The sequence below is a fragment of the Haliotis rubra genome, unplaced genomic scaffold, assembly GCF_003918875.1.
Source record: "Haliotis rubra isolate DU_JTF1 unplaced genomic scaffold, ASM391887v1 Scf290, whole genome shotgun sequence".
Lineage (NCBI taxonomy): Eukaryota > Metazoa > Mollusca > Gastropoda > Lepetellida > Haliotidae > Haliotis > Haliotis rubra.
The window spans coordinates 734,919-761,212 of NW_025766958.1; the positions used below are offsets into that span (position 1 = coordinate 734,919).

A 26,294-nucleotide genomic window follows, 5' to 3' on the forward strand; every position below is an offset into this window, starting at 1 on the left:
CTAGGATTGATCTTTGATCAGACGCGTAACCATTAATAACAACTCGCTGAACTCTATTGTCTAGATAACTCTCAAACCATTTCAACAAGTTACCCCCGATACCATAACGTCTTAGCTTATGTATAATACCTTTATGCCAGACCTTGTCAAAAGCCTTACTTACGTCACAAAATACAGCCCTAATTTCCTTACCGCTATCTAATGCACCCGCTATAAAGTCATACGGGTACGTTAGTTGATTAACCGTTGAATCGCCTGGCATGAAACCGGATTGTAAGTTTGTAAGCATTTCATTATCCCTAAAATAATTAAATACATGTTTAAAAATGCATTTTCGAAAATCTTTGCTACACAACTTGTTAGTGCGACAGGTCGATAGTTAGAGCATTCATTTGTACTGCCTTTTTTATGTATAGGAACAACTGATGCCTCCTTCCAGATATCAGGAAACACTGTATTCTTTAATGATAGATTAAAACTTCAGATAAGGGAACTGCTAATTGTCTAGCATTCATTTTCAGAAATTTATTGCCTATACCATCTGGGCCTGTTGCTTTAATGATATCAACAGAGGAGAGAATATCATGGATTTCTTGCGGACTGAGTGTTAAGTCACATAATGGGTTATCTACCTCTAAACGAATTTCAGGAATATCCCTGTTAGGAGCAGCTACTCTTGCCTGATCTGCAAAGAAATCATTCATAATGTTTGCTATATCAGCACTATCATCATATAGTTTATCGTTTTGGATTATCGAAGGAAAAGTATTAATATTAGTGGTGTGTTTTGCTTTTATATAATTCTTAACTAAACGCCACCATGTTTTGTACCATGTTCATTATTTATTTGTTCATCAATTTTATTCATGTACATCTTCTTTGCATTTCTTACCGCGGATATAACTTTATTTCTACTCAATCTAAAAACTCAATCATCGTGTGTGTTAAACGCTGCCATTCTTTACATTTTACAATTGAATCTTATTACCAACGTGACTGGTTTATGTGAGAAATAAATGAGTTGAGGGCAAAATCATGTCCAAGTTTAACTTTTTTTATCAGTACGCGAGTCACGAGTTATATCCCTTGACTCTAATATCTAATGTTTAGAGAGGGCGCTGACACGGGCACATGATCATAAACATGGCCGCAGCTGCTGGAAGAATAGACGAACTTGTCAAAGATTATTTGCTGTTTCGTGGCCTTACACAAACACAGAAGGCTTTCGACAGTGAGCTCAAGAATGATAAGGAAAAGGGATTACGGGTAACATCCATTTTGTAATTGCAAGCATGCTGTCTCAGTAAACTATATCATACAAACGTTTGTATCTGCTGGAAATGGAATGAATTGAAATTGAAAATTGTCAATTGAAATTGTGATTTCATGGTGGTCGTCACAGATTCTTTGTCTTGTACCTTTGGGTGTGTCTCGTCGTTTGCTGGTTTGTGTCACCTTCTGGTATCTGAAATTATACCGAGAGAAAATGTGTAAGGTAAACCTGTGACAGTCTTTGAATGGAGGATCTTCGGATGTTTAGAGTGATCATGTTGATTTCGATTTAACTGATGATAAACTTTATTATGATAACATTACCAGGCTAGATAAGATGATATGAATCATCAGAACGACATCATAATTTGTGATATTCCCATAATTTCTCGTTGAACATCGTGAACATCTTAGGGAACGTTAATAATTTATGGCCGGGGATGGGGTTTTGATGATGATTTATATGGAGAAGCATGTACAATGTGAATGTCCCCGCTAAAATTTATATGACAAAGTAAGTGACACCCCCCCACACACACACTGCATGTCATGTACAAAATCAATGACCCTCCCTTCCAATATTTGTTAAGCATAATTTTAAAATATTTTTATGTACAAACTTGCTGACCCCCTTAGAAACGTGTACAAAATTGATGACCCCCTACCTCCTCAGAACAAAATGGGTGACCCCCTTAAAATCATCAATTCTTAACCCCACCCCCACCCCCACACACATAAATTATGAAGGCCCTTATGTCACAGACCCTCAACTTGAATGTCATAGACAACTCATACTTGAAAATTTTCATTGAGGGATTATTCCCCAAAGTCTGTATCACTCTTAACTAAGCATGCAAATTCGTTGTAGACTGATGATATATCACATTATGTCAATATGTCAAAATATGTCCTTCTATCACACAACAGACATGTATTACATTACAATCTCTATGTTGCTGTTGGTTGTTATTCGCTGACATCATCTCCACTTTGTGTCATCATTATCAACAACTCGCAGATATGTTATGGTTATAAACTGACCATTCTGATTAAACTTCAAGGTATGTCATGTTTTCACTATAAATGAGCACTTCCCAATCAGAGTCCTCAAGTAAATTGGAGAAGGGGCTTATTTTCAATGTAAATATGTTTCAAAATTACCCAACAAACTAATGACTGGTATTGATGTATGATGACACACTAACAACAAAGCATAGAATCAGCTAAAGGAAGAGGGCCTGTAAACATTCAAATCTTGACTGGACAGACCAGTGAATGATTTCTAACAACATGTGCAACCTCCCATTGAAGTGATTGATCTAGTGGGATTAATTTAAATCACATCTTTATTGAGTCCCATCCAGGATTGAAATGCTCAGAGTCCAGGAAAGTGATCAACTGTAACATATGTTATAGTTGGGATTACACTTTCTTAGTAAAAGTACAGATTCTGAAGTACATTTTTGGGATTGAGTTGGGATTCTTTCTTAGGATTAGAACACTCTGGGAGTCAATCGGGGGTGTCAGTTAACACTTATCAGAGGGGTACACAAGGTCCGCAGTCTAGACTACCACTGTAGTACCAGTTGTCCGACTTCCATATTTGTGGAAGCCGTGGTGACTGAGTGGTCTAGGGGTCTGACTTTGTGTGCTGGTGATTACGTGCCTGACTCTGAGGGTGTGGGTTCGAATCCCGGATGAAACTCAACCCAAACTGTACTAGAATCTGTACTTTACTAAGAAAGTGTAATCCCAAATATAATATATGTTACATTTGATCACTTTCTAAAATGGCATTGTGTATTTCATAGCTTTCGGTCGTGGGAGCTGTGCCAGTTAACACTTATCAGAGGGGTACACAAAGTCCGCAGTCTAGACTACCAGTTATCCGACTTCCATTTTTGTGGAAGCCGCGGTGGCTGAGCGGTCTAGGCGTCTGACTCTGAGGGTGTGGGTTCGAATCCCGTATGGGACTCAACCCAAACTGTACTAGAATCTGTACTTTACTAAGAAAGTGTTATCCCAAATATAACATATGTTACACATTTTTATTGTTTTGGTCCGTCTTTGCAGGCAGACAAAATCATCGATCAGCTTCAAGCATGTATAACCAATTACGACATGTTAAGCCTGAAAGATTACTGGGTGTACATGAACCGCCGGCTGTTCGCCCGTCTAGAGCAACGCTACATGACAAGCGTCCGCAAGCTGGAGGTGGGGCTTCTCAAGATGTACGTCATCAATGCAGCTCAGACCAACAAGCCGGACAAGGTTGTTGAGTTTTTCGAGAAGATGACACCAGAACTACAGAACCAACCAGAGTTTCGAGAGTGGTTTGGTATGTTGACAAGGATCTTCCATTTTTACCATAGCCAAATTTGTTGTACAGTTTTACAGGAGGGGATATTTGGATATGATGACATATGTCAAGCAAGTCAGCGTGCCTGAAAACCGACTCATTAGTTGCCTCTTAGGATAAGCATGGGTTGATGACAATCAATTCTAACAGAGATCATCATTTGTTAATTTCCATGTATAACATGTGTTTTGTCAAATTCAAACTCAAATACAGATTACATGTGATAGCAGAGAGTGGTTATTTGTGGAGAAATGCTAATTCTACTGTTATGTTCTTGTAAATGTTCTTGACTAGTTTGAAAATGAATCTGTGATAATCTTATTATTATTCTGTCAACTGATCATGTTGATGACAGGATTATTTATCTTTCATGTTTTGTCAGTTTTGAGGCCAGAAAAGTATACTATAACACTATTTGTTGAACTCGGTAAACGGTGAGTGCTAATTTAATTTCAGGTTTAAACTAAAATAACTACATTTTGTATATGGTTTAACTGAATAAAATTGTCATTGGTCTTAAATATAATAATTAATATCAGCTGTCAATGTATTAATAACCCAAAATATGATTTGATTTCAGCCTTTCCCTTTCTGCAGAACCCCCAGGAGAACCCGCTTTTCTCCATGTATTTCACCAAACAGTGGCAGGACACCCTCATCCTGTCTCTCCACAACTTCCTCAGCGTCATCCTTCAGGCCATGCATATCCTTTTGTCCATGAGTACCGTCATTGTCTTGATTGGTTTACAGTAATGTTTGTTCAGTCAACAAATGTGATAATTATGTGGAGGGGTTTTGTGATGAATGTGTGCCAAATACACACAGATGTACAAAATGGATGGAGAAAAAAATATCTATTGTGTTGTGAAGGATGCACAATAATTTTCAATATACTAAACATACATAAATTTTCTGTAATTAAAATGTTTATTTAGAAAATAATTTGGTGATTATCAGCACCATTTCTTGAATTTGTAGGACCCTCATATTTATTATGAGAACTCTTGAAAGTACCGTAACATTTACCGGTATAAGTCTCAGCGCCATGTTTGATGGTCATGTGTCATTTGTAGAGAAATCTCCCCACCCATGACATGAAAACAGGATCATGTTACTTAACAGTTGCTTAAGATTGACGATTTTTTCTTATTTTGAGTGGCATTTTAGAAGTTGGGAAGTACAATATAGAACAAACTTTTGCCAACCATCAACCGAGACCAAGGATACTTCATTCCATCTGCTTATGATGTATTCATCCACCAAGCCCAATCTACTGTATTATTTATAAACTCTGCTGTATAAACATCTCATTATTATTTGTACAACATTAGCTTCCCCGCCTGTCCTTTGTCTACTCTCTGGCTTCATCAGCTTACTGCCTAGCCAATTATGTTAATTATGTTGTTTTCTTTGTTACATTGTTACATTCAGTATATATATACATCCCCCTTCTTCATGTTCCATTGCTGCTTGACAACGGTACAAGAATCTGTATCGGACGTCGCACTCACAAATAAAAAGAAGTTGTTCTCCATAAGTTTGTTCTATATAGTGACGATTTTGCTATTAGTTAGTGATAAAAAATGTGGAAAGAGGCGTGGTGGCACACTAGAGTTACTGCCCTTGGGTGTGCAAGAATCCTATGATTGTGTGTTTGGGCCCAGAGATGCCCTGATTATGAGTTTAAGTTTGTTGGTTATGATGGTGCAAACTTGGGCACTCTAATACGAAATAAGAAAATATTTTATATATAGTAATAATAAGTTGTGAGTGTAAGAAACTAATTGTCCCAGTCCTTGACTCTCTCACCTGTGCCAACACTGCTGAGTTTTGAACACGGTTTCGGAGGATGAAGATGCTTCAGGAGGAGAACAGCATGTTGAAACACAAGGTGAATAGTTGTGTGTGATATCGGTGCTATATCTGTGTGCTGAGTGTGTGAGAAATTTGTATGATACCTATGTTAACAGTGTGACATCTGTGTGATAACCATGTTTTACAACTCTGTGTGTGACAATGAGTTATGAGGCCTTTCTTTGCTCCTCCAGCAGACCAATCAGATTCCACTTTACATATCACTTGCATTTGCTTCATATATAATGGCGGAGCCTAGTCAACACAATTGAGCACCTTCATAACAAACATGAAAAGGTTCAGAAAATATTGGTTGCTGCCGGTTAACGATACACATGCAAATCATGCAGTTAACTGAAATCTTGACAGCGGTAGCGATCATCGCTATAAATGTCAATTTTCACTTACTTATGTATCTTGCAGGTATTTAACTGATCACATTGTAATGTCTATTATGTTGGTGGTGTATTGAAATCTGTCTGAGAAGCTAGGGCAGTTAATGGACCAAGGGTATTTTAAGAACAAAATTAACACATCTTAACAGAGTGTATAGTCAGTGTTTGAACTCCCCTGAGGAGAGCCTCCCTTCATTACTGAGGATGTTCCTCCCTACAGGTGATGTTACTGAGTCAGCAGGCCGAGGCAGAGCAGCTACAGAAGGAACAGGACATGCCGACAGAGGTCAAAACTTCAGCATCAGACCTCATCTACGACTTCTCTGGACTTTCAGAGTCAGTTCAGACATGTTTCAATACAAGTCTTGTAGCCCATGACCGTTACCATACTTACTTCCCTGAAGTTGCCCCTTAGGCCATGAGCCAGACAATTTTTCGGTACCACTGAGGGACCAAACACTTTTATGTTTCTTTAAGTTGTTATGGTCTCTACATATCAAAAAGGTATGATGGCCATGTCGGTTTGGTAGCTCAAACTCAGAACGAGGCTAAATCCAAGATGGCCGTAAAAAATCCCAACATTTCGAAAAACGTCAATTCCAAACTTTAATTGTAAATAAAGTTTAGCAAATAGGTTGGAAATGAAAATAGGGAGGTACAAATAATGCTAACATGATTAAAATGATTTAATTAATATCAAGTTGTGTTCTTTGCTACCTTTTGAATCATATTTTTTCCTAGTCACTGTTCCGCATCATAAACGTCCACTTCATCATCAGCGTCAATGCCTTACCAATGCACTGAAATGCACTGTGACATGTCGGAACCAGACTTGTGACAACACGGTATGCGAGGAACATGACATGCCGAAGCGTCAATGCTGACGTTTATGATGCTGAACAGTGACTATCACAAACCACTTTAAGGAACTTGAAGGTGCTCTCACTTTTAAAGTTAAAGAGCTGTCTTCAGAATAAATGAAATGATGAGTTTTTGAAAATGTTTTTTGAGCTTACAACTTCGACACTTAAAAATCAGGAAAAATATGATTTAAAGGTATCAGTTAAATAAAACTTGATATTAATTAAATACTTTTAATCACATTAGCACCACAATTCTGTTTTACATTTCCAACCTATTTGCTGAACGTTTCTCATAAAGCTTGGAATTGACATTTTTTTGAAAATGTTGGGGTTTTTTGGTGGCCATCTTGGATTTAGCCTCGTTCTGAGTTTGAGCTACCAACTTGACATGGCCATGATACATTTTTGATATATAGGGACATAAAGGAATATAAAAAACACTGACCAACCAAATCTTCCAAGGACTTACTGAAAGAACCATTTGACTTCAATGGCTTCATCATGTTTGTGTTGAACACAATACAAATTATATGTGTGTATACATGCATGAGAGTGATTGTCATTTATATCCATGGTCCCCATAAATAGGTAAGAGATAATGATTTTCTGTTTCATCTTGAAAAGACTAAAATCTATTGGAAATATATTTTGTGATTTTTAATCAGGGACACGACAATTCAAGAGAAACAACAAAAGACTCGTCGCTTCCCTCTACACCTCACCTCCCCTCTGATTGGTCGGAGGAAAATAGAACCAACCCTCATGAAAGTTGACCCCAAGCCAGCTAAAGTTGTCTCCAAAGTAACCCACCCCATCACCCAGCCTCCGAAGCCATCCCTCAGAAGAGTAGCACAAAGTGTGCCATCGTCAGCCCCCTGACTGGGTTTCAGACTTCAGGAGGGCCTGTTGCCATGACAACTCCTGATATTGTGGTGCCACCTAGAAATAGAATGAATCCTGGAGAGTATGAAAAGCAGAGGAAGGAACTGCTTGGGTTAGATGCCAAAAAGCAAAATGAAAAGGTGAGATACAGAATGGTGTTTATTTATTTCTTCTAGTTTTACCAAAAGCTGACCAGTGTACATCGGCATGTTTTTCTTTTAACCTCTTGAATTGTTTACAGAGTTAAAAGTGTTTTGGGGTTGTTCAGGCCATTATGAATAAATCATTTTCATCCCACCAGGACTTGGTTCTAGAGTACCTAAAATGAAGACAAACTCTCCATTCTTTACTTGATGAAATACAGCATTTACGTAGACACGCCGATTATTCATGTTCCATGGAAATCACATTAATCAACCATTATTGATATACAGAAACTATTAAGAACATAAGTGCCTAACATCTCATGGAATTTGGATGAAATCTGATAATGAATTTCTTATGGCTGTATGTTATAGAAAGTAGAGATAAAGCCTGTTGTGTCAGAAGATCCACCCCTGTCCTCTACCCGTCTTCAGCAAACAGTCAGACTGCCCCACCCTTTGGGGGTGCTCGCCGAACCCACCCCACCCCACCAGTCAGTCCAGCTAAAAGTATCAGTAGCGAGCCGGAGAAGGTCAAGCCAGTTGACATGCCAGATTCTGCCTCAGTCAGTTCCTCTGAGGGCGTGGCTAATATTCCAGGTAACGATACAGACCCGATCTGTTTAATCTTGGTACAAGTTTTTCATGAAACTGATATGTTTGCATTACTGGTCACTTGAGATGAGGAGCAGTGGCTGCAATGTGTGAAGCTCGTTTCTGGTGTCTCTGGTTTCTGTGATATTGCTGGAATATTGCTAAAAGCAATACTCAGTGTTACTCACTCACTCACTTGAGACGTGCAGAGATCCGGGTTAGAATTGGTCTTCAGCATACCATGCTTGTCGTAAGAGGCGACCAACAGGATCGGGTGGCCAGGCTCATTGACATAGTTGACACATGTCATCATATCCCAATTACACAGATCGATGCTCATGCTGTTGATCACTGGATTGTCTGGTCCAGACTTGATGATTTACAGATTGCTGCCATATAGCTGGGATATTGAGTACTGCATTAAACAACAAACAAACTGGTTTTTTAGATTAAATGGTGTTTGAATTAGGGGACAGATTCTCTTTGTTGCAACAATTCACTGTCCAGAGTTACATCCCTTAGCCATGGCCGGATCCTGTGATTGTTCGTTTGAATCCCACTTTTCATTCAATTGATTCTTGATTTGTTGGAAGAAAACAAATTTTGTGTTTGTGAGACCTGCATGATGGTGCCTTTACCACCACATTCGTATGATTGAACGGACATGCCATAATGTAATTGAAACACTGTGGGGAAATGTTGAATAAAACACAATGTCCTAAACTAAGGTGTATTTCAATCTTTATTGCAGAAGGAGATTGTCCTTTCCTGTTGCTAAGTCAGGTATGTTTGCTGAAGAAATACCATCCTCTTTTTGCATTGAGCAAGTTGATCCTCTCCTTTGCCAGTCAATGATGTTATGGTTGAAATCACTGTCTGTCATCTAAGTAAAGATCTCTATTTCCTCACTATCAATATGGTGCTTGGTTTCATTTTGGAAGAAGATGTTTTGGTGGTTGGAACCTTTAAGGTTCCTTGTATTATTGGTGATTTGGGAGAGAGCTACTTTTGCTCATCTTACTACATTAAGCTATAAAATAAGGTGAAACAAAGTACAGTCATCCCTCGCCATAACGCGGGTCTTGGGGTCCATGGATGACTCTCGGCTATTAGACACCTGCATAATACGGTAATAACGCCAAATAAAATCGTATTTCGTTCTGCTGTTCATCTGATTATTCAAGAAAGCCCTGAATGTTTTTAGCATCTGAAAATATGTGATATGTACGATAAACACTGTTAATTCCAAACTGCACTGCATTTTGCTACTTTACAACATGATTACCGGTAACCAGAGCTCAACAGCGGATTTGTTGATATGGTAAGACAAATATTGATTAAATTGTAAATTTGATAAACCACTGCAATATGTACAACGCAAGGTAGAAGAACATGGCTTAATGCATGATGGGCATTGGGGGTGAGGATCAGCCACTGATAGCCGGTACCTGCAAACACTGCAAGATTTCATGAAATGTAAACAAGTTACATTACGATGACAATATGTCACAAAATACAAACAATTTCTTCAAAATTTTTTTACATATAATCATGTTAGTTATAGCCAAATACCATACACAGCGTACCGGTAATTACAATAAATAGGATCTAAATATAAAGGATATATGCCATATACGGGACTCCAGTGCTCGCCCAACCATCCGCTCGGGCGAAAAGGGAGAGAGTGACAAGTAAGGCTGGTCACATGACTGTTTGCTCGGGGAAAGGGAGGTAACTCTTGGTGAGTGTACTTTACATCCGCTTTAGGGAACTACAAAGGATTCAAGTGTTCCACTAACATTCGCATAGAAGAGGGAGCTAAGCAAAAGATCATGAGTCAGGATAAGTATAAAATATCAATTTTACTTAAAATATTACATTTTCAATGTTGTGAAGATGTGTGATTGTTAGGCAACTATTTTTTTATGGGAGCCACGGATTACCCCGGGTTCAACCGAATCTGCGGTATCGCGAAGAGTGTTATTGCGACGGATGACTGTATTGTTGGTGTTTGCTGATCTTAATCTTGTTTGCAGGACGAATATGCAGAGCATCACTCAGCTATATCTTATGGCAAGTTCAGTGTTTCGGGGCAGTACATCGCTAGTCTTGACGCTGATGGTGTGGTCAAGTAAGTTTGTTGTTAATGTTCATGGACTGTTGTCAGTCTTGTCACTGTTGAATCACATTTGCCAAACATCTACTTTATTTCAAAAGGTATTTCCTACTTGGTAACCATAGTATCAACTGGATGTTGTGCAGGAATGTTTTGCATAATTACTCACACATAAGTGTTAGTTCATGAAGCTGAAGACCAGGGTTTGGCTCTCAACATGAGTACAATGTGTGTACTGGAGACGCTAGCCTTATCAGAGTTATCTCCCTTCCTTGAAGTATTGACATCGGCCATGTTGTCTTCAACAATCTGTAATGTAGGATGTACAGTTGTAACAGTCAATATATTTTAGATCATTTAAGAATTGAATTGATTATTTCTGCAGAAAAACATAATAACAGGATTAACGCAAAGTGTTCGCACCAATCTCTACATTTGCATCTCCATAAACACAAAAATATCTTGAAGTGTAATTGTATAAATAAAAACATTAACAATAATAACCAAATAGGAACCTGACCTAATAGTGTACTTTTATGCAAGTGATTAACACCAAAATATATTTAGAATCAATTTGAAATCAGTGACACAGTAATTCAATACACGGCCTCTACCATTTTCATCCAGTCAATCAGGAAAGAGCACTACTTGGCAAGATTTTAATTCAAAATAATCGCTTTATAATTGCCTGGTTACAAATCACAAGTGCCACTGATTCACTTGCAGTTTATTTATGAAGGTAAAATATGATAGTGTTGATAAATAAGCTCAGTGATCTCCTTTGTTCAGAGTTTGGACCTGGAGTCCTCAGCCGGCAACCACAGCAACGGTGATGTCCAAATCAGCGTTCCTGTCTCTGGAGTGGACCAGCAAGTCAGACAGATGGGTGAGCATCTTCACTGTGTGTGTGTAACACTGTGTGTCAGGTTAAAGTACCCCAGTGGGGAGTCAATGTCACACAAGGTAATATATACTCCATGTAATTGGTGACTTCATGGATCAGATGGTCAAGCTCGGTGAACTGCCTCCTTAGTGTAGTGGTTGTAGTTAGTGTAGTGGTTGTAGTAAGTGTAGTGGTCCGCCCAGAGAGCGGAAGGTCGCAGGTTCGATCCCCAGCTGCGTCATACTAAAAAGACCTTACAATATGGTACTTGCTGTTCCCTGCCTGGTGCTCAGCATTAATGGGTACAACAAGGACTGGTCGGCTCGGAGTCTGAGTGGGGTATTCTTGCTTAACTGCAGCATGGTATCTCAGTGAGCTAGCACTATAAAACCAGCTTAAGTCTGGGCTAGTACAAGCCGACACACATACACACGCATGCACATCATCATATGAGTGAAATATTCTTAAGTACAACGTTAAAAGCCATTTCACCTCACCTCACTGTGTGTGTGTGTGACAGAGTTGGTCAGGTTAAGGTACCCAGGCAGGGAGGCACGGCAAGACACTGTCCCGTCAATATATTCTCCTTGTAAGCAGTGACTTCATGGATCAGATGGTCAAGCTCGGTGACTTCAGAGAAAGCATTTCATTGTACCCTGATGTCATGGACATTTGCTTATAATAACTATCACTGGATCATCTGGTTCAGACTACCCTCTGTTTTATGGCTGTAGTATTGCTTAGTGCAAGTTTACACAGCAAACAAGCATATCTATGTATGTTGCGCTGGTTACAAACCATTAAAAACGAGTAACAATTTATGATATTAAACAGATTTCATTTTCCATATCTTACATAAATATTAGTTCAAGTTTGCAGGAATAACCTGTCAAGCAGACAATGTCTCTGAAGAGTTCCAACAATGGTTTACTTTTAATTCTTATGTTACAAAATTTGTGTACGTTAATCTGTTAATTGTTTAAAGATGTCATCATAAGTAAGGAAGCTCATCATTATGATGATCGGGGCGGTGGGGTAGCCTAGTGGTTAAAGCGTTCGCTTGTCACACTGAAGACCCAGGTTCGATTCCCCACATGGGTACAATGTGTGAAGTCCATATTCTGGTGTCCCCCCGCCGTGATATTGCTGGAATATTGCTAAAAGCGGCGTAAAACTAAATTTTTAAACTTATCCTATCTCACGACTTGCACCTCTCGCTCTTCATTCGACCATGAGTGGAAACGAATTAAAACTTTGAGATTTGCTCAAAATGGTTAAGCCTGTTCAGGCCAGTAAACGGATGTTTTGCGCCGTTGTAATAAAGTATTTTCAGCATGGGACCCACACACATCGTGTGTTGATTGTGTGGGTGTTTGTGACTGGGACACACGCTCTCCGAAGTGTTCAGGTCTGTCTAATGAGGCGTTTAAATCTTACAAACGTGCTTGTGCCAGACGTTTGGCAGATAGGGCTAGGACTAATTCTGCGGGGTCTGGTCCATCTCCCGCTAAGAAACAATGCTTAGATCGCCCCACCCTCACTGCTCACCGTTCTCAATGCAGCCCGTCTCTCCTGGCGAAGATTTTATGGACGCTTCGTCGGATTCCTATTTATCTGAAGCGTTAGAAGGCTTTAGGGGAGCTTCCCTCACCCAGTTTAAGTTCTCATGAAGCGTACCAGGGTGGTAATGACCGATATTTAAGTCTCGCCAGACCTGCAATCTACATTATCTCGTAGGTCTGCTTCTTCGGAACGATCACAGACTTCGAGAACTTCAAAGCATTCATCGTCGAAGCGGGGATCGGGGCGGTTGGAACGTACCCGCTCTCCTATTTCCACGGCTGGGAGGAGTCGTTCTAGGTCTCGTTCACTTTCCCGAGCCGGCTCACCCCGCCGAGCTGGCTCACCCCGCCAAACCGGCTCACATGGCCGAGCCGGCTCACACGGCCGAGCCGGCTCACCATGCCAAACCGGCTCACACGGCCGAGCGGGCTCACACAGCCAAACCGGCTCACCCTGCCGAGCCGGCTCACCAGGCCGAACCGGCGCACCCTGCCGAAGCGGCTCACCAGTACATCTTCGAATGGGTTCACCTGACCGAACTGATTCACGTAATCAAATGGGTTCACCTGACCGAACTGATTCACGTAATTGAAGGGGTTCACCAGGACGAACGGGTTCACATTCCCGACTCAGTTCACCTCAACATAGGTTTCAGTTCGACGCACCATCTCATAGTCGAATCAATTCACCACAGCGTTTTGATTCCCGTAGTCGTTCAGTCTCGCCTGGTCGAGGTGGTTGGCCATTTCGATCTGGTTCACCTAGCCGTACGGTGTGTTTTCGTCAGAGTGATTCTCGAAGTCGGTCTCATTCACTTTAGGTGAATCAGGATATCCCGATCTTGTCAGTCTAGACTCAGTAAGCGTAATTTTCGCACACTGTGACAATATTTACTTCCTCGGATCCCCAATCGTCATGTTCCTGGAGCAAGCGTTGTCGGGGAATGTGCTCCCTTATTAAGGGCGTTTTAGAGCATGTAGACATGCTTGCTCCCGATGGCTGGCAGTCAGAGCTCATTACACTTCAACAGTTGATCACCCGACAAACCCCCGCTTTTAACGACCGGTATTACCTGCTCGTCGTCCGCAGTTGCCCATGTCAGACGGTGATAATTTTATGGGCGCATCATTAGATGTCTTCTCGTGGTTCCGCCTCATCAAAACGCTCTGTGTTGCCAGTTGACTCACACATCCGATCTACCTCGTCAAATCGCCGAACCGATTCACCACACCGAATCGGTTCGCCATACCGAATGGTTTCACCAGACCGAACCGTTTCGTCATCGCCAAATGGATTCACCACACCCAATCAGTTCGCCATTACGAATGGATTCACCACACCGAATCGGTTCGCCATACTGAATGGATTCACCACACCGAATCGGCTCGCAATACCGAATGGTTTCACCAGACCGTACCGTCAAATTGCCGAACCGATTCACCACACCGAATCGGTTCGCCATACACGAATAGATTCACCAGACCGAACCGTTTCGTCACGCCGTATGTGAATACGACATTGACTCAAGTCGCCATAATATTAAGACTGTTTCTTATCGCCGAAACAGTTCACATCATCGGTTCAATTCACAGCACCGAAACGATTCACCTCGGCGGAACATTTCACCTCGCCTCACCGGTTCATCTGAGCGTTCTAGATCTCTCCATCAGCTGAGTTCATTTAACCGTTTTGGATTACCGAACCGATTCTGATCAGTCGCGATTCAGATCACATCGGACTGATTCAGATCCGTCAACTTTCGGCTCTCCACCCTGAACTGATTTACCAGCCGCTCATGATCGCTTCACCTGGTCGAAAAGCTCCTATCGTCGAACCAGTTCACCTGGCCGTTCAAGATCAATGTACAGAGGTAGTAGCTATGTGCTTCACCTTGCCGATTTGACTTACATGTGTTGTTAGTAGCGCAGTCAACTAGAGATATCAGCTTCGGCACTTGACGGCCTGATGATCCCAGTTCTCAAGAGTCCTCCGTGACGGGGCTCATCTCATTCCAGATTTAATCTACCATCCGATCTTCACTTTTGATGAATGATTCGGTTCAAGCGATTCTACCCTTCGGTGTAGATATCAGTTCTGCAACCACCGATATGGCATAACTAGATACGTGCTTGCTAGCCAGGAATACTCTACGGACGCTCCGATGAGTCTTGTTACTACAGACTACTGGTAACAGCGTGTTTGTGTATCCCTGGGTGCAATTGTTGCAGACGGCTCGTCATCTTCAGCTCCCTTTGTTTTACATGATAAGCAAGTTTCTGGACAGATAACAAATGGATGAAGTTCTTGCGCATGGTACCAGCAATGTTTTGTCAAATAGCCAGCATAGCTCAGCCCGGAATTTATGGGTTGTGACTCGCCCGGTTAACCAAAGACCATGTTGTCCGTATTTTTTGTCACTCGTGTGTAACATTTGCAAATGGCGGACTACTGTTAGTTTACCGGAATTTTGATGATTAGAGTGACTATGAAGTGCCCTTGCAGAATTCTCTTGGTCCCACGAATCGGATACCAAACTCCAGCCTATAAATGCAAGTAACAACGAACGCTGCCATTCCCGGTAAGAGTGACTGTGTCGGGATTTTGACAGCCAGTCGAGAGAGACTGCTTATTGAGGGTGACGGACAGAAACACCCGTGAACGGTTTGCCTAGTCAAGCACTGAGTTCAGAGGTCACTGCATTATGCAAGGACTGTCACCAGGCAGCGATCTACTACCTATATCACTCCACCTGGCGCACCATTATTTTGTTCGGCCAAAAGAAACGTTCCTGAGGTCACCGATCCTACGAATTTCTACAATTTGTTTATAATGTGAACGTTCCTGTAGATTGACTGACAATCTCCATGCGCCAAACATATGACATTGAGCACTCCGTCAGAACTGACGTAGTTGCTCGACTAGTGGTTAAAGCGTTGACTCGTCACGCCCAAGACCCCGGTTCGATCCCCACATGGGCACAATGTGTTAAGCCCATTTCTGGTGCCCCCGCCGTGATTTTGCTGGATTATTGCTAAAGTCGGTGTAAAACTAAACTCAGTCAGTCAGTCAGTCAGTCCCTCGACCTGTGAGACGCCTACCTTCACATCCGGATACATCCAGACTATCGGAAGTATCTTCGATTTACTTTTATGGGGCGTCATTGATACCAATGGAGGATCCTGCTGTATGGGCATATGCGCAGCCCCGTGGTTGTTTACTCAGATACCCATTCTGATAACAAGCTACCTGCATTGTCGAAGCGTGACAATTGACAACAATATCGACGACTGTGTTCAAGCCCAGCAGGATCCAGTCGTCCTTCCGTTCCACAGACAGTTCATCATCAAGTTGCTCACGCAATTAGGATGGCTGCTAAATTTGGAGCAATCAGGGGTAACACCGACCCGCTGTTTCTTGTTATTGGGACAATATTCAACATGCCAGGTCATGATGTTTGTGCCCCAGGAGAGGTGGGACAAGATTCAGTGCAACGCACCACTAGTGTTGGTCCAACCCACACCTTTTCGCCAGTGGCAGAAGTTACTAGGGTGGTTGGCGTCGGCACAAGTGCTGACTTACAGGGGCCAGCTGCAACTTGCTCTCTTCAGATGGTTCTGTGCCCATACATCGGGGACGACAACCCCAGGGAGTTGATTCGTCTTCCCACAACTACATTCAGTCTTTCGTTGGTGGCTCAACAAGTGGAATGTTTGTGTTGGAGTCTCTAGGGTGCCCTTCATACCGACTCAACACCTATTCGTTGGCACATCTTGCAAGCTGGGGCGCTCACTTTCTCCATCAAGTGGCCTAGCAGTGGTCATCAGGAGAAAGGGCCCTTCATCACAACGAATTGGAATTCAGCATTGTCATTATCGCCTGTTCGCTTTTCGGGACAACCATCAGCTTCAGCGCAGATGATCACCAGTTGCGATCGTTTCTGCTTTGTGTACAATCTGAATAAAATTCTGAATTTTATTTCTGATTTGTGTCTTCGATTCTTCTGGGACTTGTGAGTTTTCGATTCAATTACCCTTTCACCCTCCACGGGACGGTGTCTGTGGGGGTTGTGTCGAAGCAGGGGCTGGCCCGATACTGGTCGTCAGACCTTGGAAATCGAGGGAATGCGACTGTTTACACTCGCTAAGCTGCGTCCTTTCACTTTCATGAAGGTAGTGACTGAACACCACATTGCTCGGGAATCCCGGTCCCTGGAGCACTTGTGTTTAGTAAGTCAATGGGTTCGAACTAACCATCGCAGGTCTCGCTTTTGAGACGCTGGAGGGTCGCCACCTCACTTACTGTCCCCTGCTCCACGGAGTAATTACGTCAGTGAAGTGAGTCATTCCCGAAGTGTTACACTTCGTAGCGTTACCTTAAAGCATCGCAAGAGCGCCGCTGTCTGCGTAAGAGACTGAGACTGTTTATACAACTTGTCTACTGCTTCCAAGGCGGAAGTCTCTCGCACAACACTCTCATATTGGCTACGAGCTACAATACCTACGGCAGTCAACCCTCATGAAACCAGGGCATTGGCTTCTCATGGCGTTGCATAGCAACTGCTCGTTAACTGCCATAATGGAGGATTGTTTTTGGCGATCTGACACAGTTTTTTCATCTCATTACCTCAGAGATGTGTCGGTGACGGATATTCAAGGCCTTCATCAGTTTGGACCACTCGTCCTTGCCCAGCAGTTATCAGCGGCACAACATCGCAGATAATGAACTTCCTTGTGCTCCGATGCTATATGGATCCCACTGTGCAGTTGATCCCAAGTCGCGATCGTGTCTGCTTGTGTACAATCTGAATAAATCTGAAAAACTTTTTCTGATTTACGTCTTTATTTCTTCCGGGATATAGATTTCTCCTCTCATTTGTTTGAGACTACAGAGAGTCGCCACCTCACTTACTGTCCTCTGCTCCACGGAGTAATTAAATCAGTGAAGTGAGTCTTTCCCGAAGTGTTACACTTCAGTAGCGTTCATGCTCCTAAGTGCCTATACACATCTATGTGATCTTACTGTGGTAAGTAGTGGAAGTCATAAGATGATGTTGTGGTACTGAACGTTAAAATTGTGAGTTTTACCGATTCAATTTCTCTTTCACCCTCCTCGGACGGTGTCTGTGGGGTTGTTTGAAGCAGGGCTGGCCCGATACTAGTCGTTAGACTTTTATTACGGGGTACCTTGGAAATCGTGGGCGTCGACTGATTACACTCGGCTTACGCCCTTTCACTTTGTGAAGGTAGTGACTGAACACCACATTGCTCGGGAATCTCGGTTCCTGGGAGCAATTGTGCTTAGTAAGTCAATTGGGTTCGCTTCTAACCCTCGCATCGCGTAGTAACTTGGTAGTTATTGGCCTACCTTGTAGTTGCTTCCTCACGGTTGTTTGGGCATAACACTTAGCTGTTATCGCTTGAATTTCGGTAATCTATGACCCACCTTCCTACCGTGGGATAGTGCAAGTCGTGAGATAGGATAAGTTTAAAAATTTGAAAATTTTAACTATAAATTGTATATTTATATACTTATCCTATCTCACGCGATAAAGTCCCTCCCTACCTCCCCACTACATAGATTACCACCGTTCCGGTTTTGTCCTTTTATGGCTCCAAGATCGAGAATGAGTATGTGAGGTGATCACATGGGTGAGGACTGCGCATGCCTCGTGCTGTCATGGACTAGTGAGCACGACTGACACAGGAAGGCACGCACAGCACGGGAGAGGGGCAAGGTAGGCCTGAAGCAAAGTTTTAATTCGTTTCCACTCATGGTCGAATGAAGAGAGAGAGGTGGAAGTCGTGAGACAGGATAAGTATATAAATATACAATTTATAGTTAAAATTTTCAAACTCACTCACTCATTATGATGAACACGATGATAATCATCATCTTTCTGTTTCTTCCAGCTTCTGTTGGGCAACCGTACAGGAAATATTCGTCTGTTTGATGTCAAAGAGATCAAGACGTTTCGTGAAGTTCAGGCAGACCAAAGTTATCCCAGGTATGAAGCAAGGAATATATTGGAAAGGATTCGATGATAAAAACGGGTTTATCCATAGTTTGAGGACCTAATTCAAGGGACTGAAGTGAGACGACCCAGTACCATGAACGGGAAGGTGGGGTAGCCCAGTAGTTGAAGTATTGCTCATTACACCACATGCAGCATTCGAAATAGCTACTGGCCCGCTAGCCAAATGCTAGCTGATTGTGAATCGTGACAGTATTATATTGTTAAAGCTATCCCGACTGGCTAGCTGAACATCTCAGATAATTTGGTTCTTTATGTAATGTACATGATATGGTGTTGAAAGTCGGTCCGCAAAAGTTTTGCACTAGAAGTGAGCTGCACATTACAGCAGTGTTTTCTCCAACTTGTATTTGAGGAATAAGGAAAGAAATCATACTTTTTTGTGCTTGTTTGATTTATATTGTTCCAAGGGGTGACATTAACTTACCATCTTCCATTACCAAGCACCTCACCAATTCTGACCAATGTGCATATTGATATTGATATTTTGCAGGGCCAGTGAAGTATGATGTGGGCTAGCAACATGTTTCCTTAACTAGCCTGTCAGTGACTTTTCAAAATTAATTCATACACTGACCACATGGGGAATGTGTGAAGACCATCTCTGGTATCCCTGGCATGATAACTCTAAACTCACTCACCAACTCCCTTTCAACAAGGGGGCGGTGGGGTAGCCTACTGGTTAAAGTGTTTGCTCCTCATGCCGAAAGCCTGGGTTCAATTCCACACTTGGGTACAATTTGTGAAGCCCATTTCTGGTGTTCCCCGCCGTGATATTGCTGTACTATTGCTAAAAACAGCGTAAAACCATACTCAGTCAGTCAGTCTTTCAACAAGATTTTCTCTCTAGGGTGGCAAAAAGACATTTTTTTAAAGATATTTGGGCCTGTTCATGTTTAGCTTATATCATGAGTGTTCCTGTTTAAACATTTTTTAAGCTATTGCTACATATAGGCACAGATCATGAAAGAATCTGTGGTAAAATGGTTGATGTTTAGTTTAATTTAGAGTTATGTTAACTTTACTTTTACTGTTATATTTGCTGTGATAAGGATGACATTGATTGCTTGTCCCAGGATCATCAACATCACAGCCAACCCTGTGGGCATGAGTTTCGTGTGTTCGGCCACGGTGCAGCGTCTCCGAAGTGGGTCTTCGGAAACCTCCGCAATGGCTAAGCCAGGAAAACTCATGTTGTGGGATCTCCGCACTATGAAGATGGATGTGAGACATGTTCTTATAAAATATCGTTTAAAATGTTTTCACATTGCTGGTGTCATAAAGTATCATTTACAATATTTTCACTTTGCTGGTGTCATAAAGTATCATTTAAAATATTTTTACTTTGCTGGTGTTATTAAGTATCATTTAAAATATTTTCATTTGCTGTTGTCATAAAGTATCATTTAAAAATATCTTCACTTTGCTGGTGTCATAAAGTATCATTCAAAATGTTTTCACTTTCCTGGTGTCATAAAGTATTATTTAAAATATTTTCACTTTGCTGGTGTCATAAAGTATTATTTAAAATATTTTCACTTTGCTGTTGTCATAAAGTATTATTTAAAATATTTTCACTTTGCTGGTCTCATAAAGTATCATTCAAAATGTTTTCACTTTCCTGGTGTCATAAAGTATTATTTAAAATATTTTCACTTTGCTGGTGTCATAAAGTATCATTCAAAATGTTTTCACTTTGCTGGTGTCATAAAGTATTTTTTTAAATATTTTCACTTTGCTGGTGTCATAAAGTATCATTTAAAATATTTTCACTTTGCTGTTGTCATAAAGTATTATTTAAAATATTTTCACTTTGCTGGTGTCATAAAGTATCATTCAAAATGTTTTCACTTTCCTGGTGTCATAAAGTATTATTTAAAATATTTTCACTTTGCTGGTGTCAAAGTATCATTCAAAATGTTTTCACTTTGCTGGTGTCATAAAGTATTATTTAAAATATTTTCACTTTGCTGGTGTCATAAAGTATTATTTAAAATATTTTCACTTTGCTGGTGTCATAAAGTATCATTTAAAATATTTTCACTTTGCTGTTGTCATAAAGTATTATTTAAAATATTTTCACTTTGCTGGTGTCATAAAGTATTATTTAAAATATTTTCACTTTGCTGGTGTCATAAAGTATTATTTAAAATGTTTTCACTTTGCTGGTGTCATAAAGTATCATTTAAAATATTTTCACTTTGCTGTTGTCATAAAGTATTATTTAAAATATTTTCACTTTGCTGGTGTCATAAAGTATCATTCAAAATATTTTCACTTTCCTGGTGTCATAAAGTATTATTTAAAATATTTTCACTTTGCTGGTGTCATAAAGTATCATTCAAAATATTTTCACTTTGCTGTTGTCATAAAGTATTATTTAAAATATTTTCACTTTGCTGGAGTCATAAAGTATCATTCAAAATGTTTTCACTTTGCTGGTGTCGTCACAGTCTAAGGAAACTTAGGCTCAGAATTATTCCCAACACTGCTATACTGAGTCTAACAAACCCTAGTACCCAAGTGTACAGTATACAACCCTGTGCACTTAAAAGAACCCACAAATCCGTTGCTATATGACCAGATGGTGGCCACATGAATACGTGCAAACACCTTGTTGCGGGTACAGCAACATGCAGTTAACTTGGACAAAGTTCTGTGACTATATATCCCAGTCCACCCAGCTCTGAATGGGTACCTTGTAAGGATGGGAAAGGCACAATAACTCAGTGCGCCTTGTGGCAGCAAGAGTTGTATGATCCCCAGGGAGCTGAGATTGATAATATGATGTGACGTTGAGACTGACATCCAATGATAGAGGGAAAAAATATATAAATATATAAATATCCAATAATAATAATAAAAATAATAGTAGAAAGTCGCGTCATGTAATAAAGTATCATTTATCATGCTTTCACTTTGCTGGTAGCCATTAGAATGAAGCAATGATACGATGTACTCAGTCTTTGTTCGTGAGATGTCTGAAGGTGTGGGGTATTGTGTTGACAGAAACAGCTCCCATTGGAACCGACCCCTGTGGCCATCAACTGCTGTCAGTACAACCATAATGGTCAGCTGCTGATGACCGGAGCTGCGGATGGAAGGATCAGGATATTTGGTCAGTCTGCTGGAGTCTTTTCTCCCAGGGGGTGTCTGTGGTAGAATAGGTCCTTAGTACTTCTGTGGTAGAAGTTAGGTCCTTAGTACTTCTTGCAATGACTAACTGGGTCGGAGTGGTGGGGTGAGGGTGGTGATCTTCTTGCATGTCGTTGTACGCTGATGACAAGTGATGTTATCATGTCAATCTACCCGTGAATATCCGGGTTAGAATTGGTCTTCAGCCACCCATGCTTGTCGTAAGAGGCGACTAACAGGATTGGGTGGTCAGGCTCGCTGACTTGGGTGACATATGTCATCGTGTCCCAACTGAGTAGATACACGCTGGTGATGTTGATCACTGGATTGTGTTGGTGCAGACTGAATTATTGATAGCTGCCATATAGCCGGAATATTGCTGAGAGCTGCGTTAAACAACAACCGACCCAAATCTAAGGAGTGACTGAGTGGATCGGGGTGGTGGCCTATTTTGCATGTCATCATAGTACCGTTGCTCATAAGGGCGGGGGGTAGCCCTAGGGTCAATTTCCCACATGGGCACAATGTGTGAAGCCCATTTCTTGTGTCCTGCCATTATATTGCTGGAATATTGCTAAAAGCAACATAAAACCAAAACTCACTCACTCAGTGGTGCTCATAATGTCAGTCTCTAGTTTGTTTAGTACAATCTTGATTATTTGCCAGCAGTAGTGATGTTGCTCATGTTTTGATGAGTGTGGCATTAACAGGCAGCGGAAACTGTTGCAAAGAAAATGCATTTGAACTGAATGTGAAAAAAAATCACAATGTTTGAAGTGTTTGCATTCATTATATGGAGTAGAGAGCGGAATGGTTTTCTTTTCAGTGTGTACTGAAAGTCTGTAACATGAGATCTTTTACTGCAGACATCCAGCAACAGAAGTGTATCACCCAGTGGCCTGCTCATGATGGGGAGGTCCATTCTGTACAGTTCAGCTCTGATGAGACGTCCTGCTTCAGTATGGGAGGGGATGGGAAGGTAGGGCTCACGATGGGGAGGTCCATTCTGTACAGTTCAGCTCTGATGAGACGTCCTGCTTCAGTATGGGAGGGGATGGGAAGGTAGGGCTCACGATGGGGAGGTCCATTCTGTACAGTTCAGCTCTGATGAGACGTCCTGCTTCAGTATGGGAGGGGATGGGAAGGTAGGGCTCATGATGGGGAGGTCCATTCTGTACAGTTCAGCTCTGATGAGACATCCTGCTTCAGTATGGGAGGGGATGGGAAGGTAGGGCTCATGATGGGGAGGTCCATTCTGTACAGTTCAGCTCTGATGAGACGTCCTGCTTCAGTATGGGAGGAGATGGGAAGGTAGGGCTCACGATGGGGAGGTCCATTCTGTACAGTTCAGCTCTGATGAGACGTCCTGCTTCAGTATGGGAGGGGATGGGAAGGTAGGGGACGTAACTGTGTAGACAGTACGTAAAGGCAGTAGTTAATAAGAGGAAAGAGGCATGCAATGACACACCATCAGAAAGGTGTAGCCTATATGAGTGATCAAAGGTTAGTGACTGTAACATTGTAGCCAGGTGGTTTGAGTGGTCGTTTGTCATGCCAGAGGTCCAGGTTTCATTCCCACATGGGAACAATGTGTGAAGCCCTTCTTTGGTGTCCCCCTGTCATGATATTGCTAGAGTATTACTGAAAGCAGCATAAACCATGCTCACTGATAGCTGATCCAGTTAAAAATTGATGATTTTAGAGGGGCAAATTCATTATGGTGACAGACTGACTGACTGACTGAGTTTGGTTTTACGCGGCTTTTAGCAATATTCCAGCAACATCACGGCAGGGGACACCAGAAATGGGCTTCACACATTGTACCCATGTGGGGATTCGAACCCGGGTCTTCGGCGTGACGAGCCAACGCTTTAACCACTAGGCTACCCCACCGGCCCTATGGTGACAGAAGTATGGACACTTGAGATAGGTATATTGACATGTTAGGGGACAGCATAAGCCTATGAGAAATACTAATCCAGTGTATTGTGGCTACATCTGTAATGTTTCACTTCCAGTTTATACAGTGGAATATCCACAAGACTGGCACCATAGTTCAGGAGTTGGCAATCCACCAGGGGGCAGCACTGCCGTTCCTGGCCACCAGTCCGACAGGGAACAAGGAAGTACCGCGGGGGAGACTGTTTGCTTTTGACCCCGAGGGCCAGTATATACTCACATGTGATAAAAACAAAGGAGTCTTGTATCAGGTAAACATTTACAATAATTTGTCATGTGCTCTGACATATCATGTATGCATGATTTGCTGAGGAATCAATAACCATTCTACCATGACTTCAGTAAATACTGGATTGTGATTGGTTAATCAAAGTCATTCAGAGGTATATAATCACGTTATATACCTCTGATTTTCCAACACAGTATGTATTTTTTTAAAATCTTAATAACACGGTTATGGTAGAATGGAGATAAACACACTGTGTTGGAAAATCAGAGGTATATAGCGAAATTATAATAGCTCTAAATATTTTATTTAAACCTCACCTACGCTTTCGGTTTTAAATCAAATTTAGAGCTGTTATAATTTTGTTATATACCTCTGATTTTCCAACACAGTATGTGTATCTCCTAAATATTTTGTCAACTTGAATAACACGTTATTTTATGGGTTTGTTAACCCATGGTCTGTCATGGTGAATAACTCATGCTCTCTCAAAGGGGTGATAACCCATGTTGTGTCTCTCTCAAAGGGGTGATAACCCATGTTGTGTCAAGGTCAATAACACATACTCTATCAAGGGTGATGATAACCCATGCTCTACCAAGGGGGATGATAACCGGTGCTCTACCAAGGGGGATGATAACCCATGCTCTACCAGGGGAGATGATAACCCATGCTCTACCAAGGGGGATGATAACCCATGCTCTACCAATGGGGATGATAACCCATGCTCTACCAAGGGGGATGATAACCCATGCTCTACCAAGGGGGATGATAACCCATGCTCTAACAAGGGGGATGATAACCCATGCTCTAACAAGGGGGATGATAACCCATGCTCTACCAAGGGGATGATAACCCATGCTCTAATGTTCTGTCAAGGAATAACAAAATGCTTGATCAAGGGAATGATACCCATGCTCTAACAAGGGGGATGATAACCCATGTTCTACGAAGGGGGATAATAACCCATGTTCTACCAAGGGGGATGATAACCCATGTTCTACCAAGGGGATGATAACCCATGCTCTAACAAGGGGGATGATAACCCATGCTCTAACAAGGGGATGATAACCCATGCTCTACTAAGGGGGAATGATAACCCATGCTCTGTCAAGAGGAATGATAATCATGTTCTGTCAAGGGGAATAACAAAATGCTTGATCAAGGGAATGATAACCAATACTGGTAACACTTGACTGCCCATATGCTGACCCTCCACACCCAACTGACCACTCACTGATCCAAGATACACAACCACATCCCACAATCTTCATCTCTTCCAGACCAGAGAGGCTGACCCCGGCATCGTGAAGATCATGGAGCTGCAGGGTCACAAGAGTCCAGTCACAACCGTAGACTGGTCGCCATCTGTCGACACAAGAGTCTGCCTCATGGGCGCCATGGACGGAAAGATAAAAGTGTCAACCTTGCTGTCACAATGAACAAGGATGCCAGCCATTTCAGCTTTGTCAAACTTCAATACTCTACTTAAAAGTTGTTGATTGTTATTCTGTTATGTGATGTCAAATATTGAGCCATGTGACAAATAGTTTTCCAATGAAATTATTTTTTCAAGTGGACATGTTCTAAGTGTGTCAAAGGAGAATATATCACATATTTTGATTTGTGCAATATTTGATATTTTAAGGTCTCGCCATATCTCATGAACAGGTCCTTATATTGTTTAATGTTCAGGGGACGGTGGGGTAGTCTAGTGGTTAAAGCGTTCGCTCGTCACGTGGAAGGTCGGGTTCGATTCCCCACATGGGTACAATGTGTGAAGCCCATTTCTGGTGTCCCCCGCTGCGATATTGCTGGAATATTGCTAAAAGCAGCGTAAAACCCAAGTCACTCACTCACCATATCTCATGAATAGGTCCTTATATTATTTAATGTTCAGGATGAATTCTCTCACAACAAATTACATTTACATGGATTTGGGGAGAGCCCTATACTCTTTAGTACTTTTCGGTGTTTGTAAGTGATGGGCAGATACCTGTGTTCAGGATGTCACTGACT

At 41.6% G+C, this 26,294-nt stretch overlaps 1 protein-coding gene across 1 annotated transcript; it reads left to right on the forward strand.

Annotated features, from left to right (window-relative positions):
- Positions 1–1,138: 1,138 nt before the first annotated feature.
- LOC124281940 (WD repeat-containing protein 91-like) lies at positions 1,139–26,089 on the forward strand. The gene is given in 18 exon segments (XM_046717946.1): positions 1,139–1,266; positions 3,346–3,610; positions 4,212–4,334; positions 5,441–5,470; positions 5,473–5,522; positions 6,101–6,216; positions 7,409–7,613; positions 7,990–7,996; positions 8,144–8,368; positions 9,114–9,145; positions 10,399–10,493; positions 11,268–11,364; positions 18,834–18,928; positions 20,032–20,179; positions 21,965–22,073; positions 22,957–23,069; positions 24,109–24,300; positions 25,559–26,089. Coding segments are annotated over 18 exon segments (2,184 nt in total). The 5' UTR covers positions 1,139–1,143; the 3' UTR covers positions 25,718–26,089.
- The last annotated feature ends 205 nt before the right edge of the window (positions 26,090–26,294 follow it).